Genomic DNA, 3069 nt, shown 5'->3' on the forward strand with positions numbered 1-3069 from the left:
CTAAAATGGACAAGTGCTAGTTTCAACATACAAATGGATCAGTTAAATCCAAGTCACGGACATGATGCACATCCCAAACACCACGGGCACATTTATCAGTTGTAAAATGAAACCGAGCACCTCGTGAAGCCTTGTTTTCTAGCTGAAGCTTCCTACGTTGTTCTGCCAAGAATTGTTCATTATAATCCCTGGCTCCGATCTGAAGTGTCATTAACTCCAGCACTGTAGCGTTCAGTACAAAGAATGAAGCAAATTCGATGTCAGACTTAATACCCTCATAACATTCAAGTACTATTGTCTTTAGACGGATGTTAGGACATTTGGTAAGATTCCGGTGTCTGCGACCGCGCACATTTTTTTCCTTCTTTGACTCTGACTGAAAAAGAAAATGGACAAATGGAAACCAACCACTTCAGTTCAGTAAGTAGATCAAATGAGCATTTGAAGGCAATGAATTTTAAAGGAAGAATTTTCACCTCAATATATATCTTCTCCAAGCATGGAAAGCATCGCATCAACTCGATAATTGTATCCAAACTAAGAATCTTCATATTGACAGCTAAATTCTTCACTGTGTGCACCACCGTTGTCAGTCTATCAACACGCAAGCCCTTCATCAAGCATCATAGGCAAAATTAGGCCAACGACAAGTGCACATGGTTTTATTTTTCCTGCATACAGAGATGAAACTGAGAAGCCTCGTGAAGGCAACAAGAAGGATGGCCAAAGGTACCTGAATAACCATAGTCAAAATCAAGATGGAGCAACCTTTGAAGGCAAGGTGCATTCTCGACAATGAGTTCCTTTAACTGGTCATTGCCTTTCCGATAGTTCTTGACAGCAAAGCTTCTAAGGGTAAGGGAGTTGATCCTGAGGCAGCGAAAGCCGAATCCATGGCTAATCAGCAAGTACTCCAAAGCAGGGCAACTGGCAATCAAGCTGTGCAGCGAGCACTCCGAGATGCTGACAAGTTCAAGTCCGAGCTGCTTAAGCAGGGGGAAGTGAAGCCCTTGGACTATGCTGTCCGGAAGGTTGAAGTTTCCGATGGTGGCAACACAGAGCGTGGCCGAGAAGCGGAACATGGACGATGGTGGGGGATGCTGCAGCGGCTGCGGTCGATAGTATGGCTTGAACCAGAACTCAAGCTCCTGGAGGTTGTCCAGAGCGGGGGTTCGGAGCCATTTGTCCACCGTAGAAGCTCGGTCGCCGAGGAAGCACGAGGGGACGCAGAAGCGGCGGCAGGGGGGCGGATGCGATGAAACCGTACGCGAGACGATGCCAGCGAGTACCTCGTTATCGGCGGGGAGGCCTTCGCAGTCGATGCTAAGAGGCGCAGAGCTCCAGATGTGGCGCCACCGGGGCGCGAGGATCTGGGTGCGGGCGCCTTGGTTGGTGGGGAGGCGGGACACGATCTCGCCGAGGATGGCGTCGGGGAGGTTGCTGATGCGGTCGGAGCTTTCTTCATCCTCACCCACTCCGGGCGGCGGTTGTTGGTTGTGGGCGGAGGGGGGTGGTCTGTGGCCGGGGGCTTCCAAAGCCTCCCGGGACGGCAGCACCTCTTGGATCTTGGACGCCGTAAATTTCGTCCTCTTCGGAATAGGACCGCGCGCTTCCATGTCTGGCCGGCGGCCGGACTAGGGCACAGGACGGTGGAGCGCCGCCGCACTCGTGGTCTCAACCTCTCGGTTTGAGTTTCTTTTTTCCTTTCCCTGCCGGAGGAAGGAAGGAGGGCAGAGCGGTGGGCCGGGCCTTCTGCTTATGTTGCTTGCGCTGACTGAGGTTTCCAGCTTGACGAGTTAAAGATTGCCTAACAAAAAAAAAAAAGCTTGACGAGCTAAGAGGAATTCCCCCCTCAAAAAACAACACACAAAAAAACTCTCCTGAAAACTTCTAGTAAAATTCATTTTACAGGATGGCCGTATAATTTACAGGAAGTTTTTTTACCACTTTTCTCAGTTCTCATAAACATCTCCCCGTAAAAACTTTATTGTTTTTATTTTCTATTAAAAAGCGTAGGGCCCGCAAGTCATTGACAGGAGCACGACGACGAGCGTGTGGCGACGAGCGGCAGCGGTGTGTAACGGCGCGTCACGGCGAGCACGATGGGGCCGGGCAATGCAGTATGGCGGCGAGTGTGGGAGCGGCGATCCGGTGCAACGCAATGTGAAGTTTTGGGCGGTTATCCGCCCACCAAAATTATACGGGAGGTTCCAAAATTAAGTTGGCACGCTAAAACTCCTTGCACTTTCACGTCGGACTGATAACTCATAAGTATAGGGAATAATTGTAGCCTCTTTCGATAAGTAAGAGTGTCGAACCCAACGAGGAGCTAAAGGTAGAACAAATATTCTCTCAAGTCCTATTTGCCACTGATACGACTCTACGCACGCTTGGTGTTCGCCTTACCTAGAACAAGTATGAAACTAGAAGTACTTTGTAGGTGTGATAGGATAGTTTGCAAGATAATAAAGAGCATGTAAATATAAACTAGGGGCTGTTTAAATAAAGAAGCAATAAAGTAAATATAGCGAGTGTGGAAAAGTGGTGGTAGGAGTTGTGAAATTGTCCCTAAGCAATTGACTACGTTACTAAACCGATAGCAAGTTTTATGTGGGAGAGGCATAAGCTAGCATATTTTCTCTTCTTAGATCATATGCACTTATGATTGGAACTCTAGTAAGCATCCGCAACTACTAAAGATCATTAAGGTAAAACCCAACCATAGCATTAAAGCATCAAGTCCCCTTTATCCCATACGCCACAACCCCCTTACTCGGGTTTATGCTTCTGTCACTCAAGCAACACACTATAAGCGAATCATGAACATATTGCAACACCCTACAGCGGGAATCCCTCACGCTTGTGCGACACGGAGGGCAAAATAGGACAGCAACATAACCACAAGCAAATTAAATCAATCATAGCAATTCATCAATCACCGATAGGACAACGAAAATCTACTCAGACATCATAGGATGGCAACACATCATTGGATAATAATATGAAGCATAAAGCACCATGTTTAAGTAGAATGTACAACGGGTTGCGGGAGAGTGGACTGATGAATAT

The 3069-nt window shown here is 47.6% G+C and overlaps 1 protein-coding gene across 2 annotated transcripts; it reads right to left on the bottom strand.

The window, feature by feature from the left end:
- Window positions 1-258: 258 nt before the first annotated feature.
- Window positions 259-1735, bottom strand: LOC119307608 (F-box/LRR-repeat protein At2g29930-like). 2 transcript variants are annotated; one of them, XM_037583683.1, is made up of 3 exons: window positions 734-1735; window positions 477-611; window positions 259-376 (listed from the first exon to the last, which is right to left on the bottom strand). In XM_037583683.1, exons 1-2 carry the CDS (start codon window positions 1614-1616, stop codon window positions 598-600), a joined length of 897 nt encoding a protein of 298 aa, XP_037439580.1. In that variant the 5' UTR covers window positions 1617-1735; the 3' UTR covers window positions 259-376; window positions 477-597. The 2 variants fall into 2 exon arrangements, with proteins under 2 accessions (XP_037439580.1, XP_037439579.1); XM_037583682.1 differs by lacking the exon at window positions 259-376 and having other exon boundaries at window positions 517-671; window positions 769-1735.
- Window positions 1736-3069: the final 1334 nt, after the last annotated feature.

Source organism: Triticum dicoccoides, chromosome 5B (genome assembly GCF_002162155.2).
Source record: "Triticum dicoccoides isolate Atlit2015 ecotype Zavitan chromosome 5B, WEW_v2.0, whole genome shotgun sequence".
Classification (NCBI taxonomy): Eukaryota; Viridiplantae; Streptophyta; class Magnoliopsida; order Poales; family Poaceae; genus Triticum; species Triticum dicoccoides.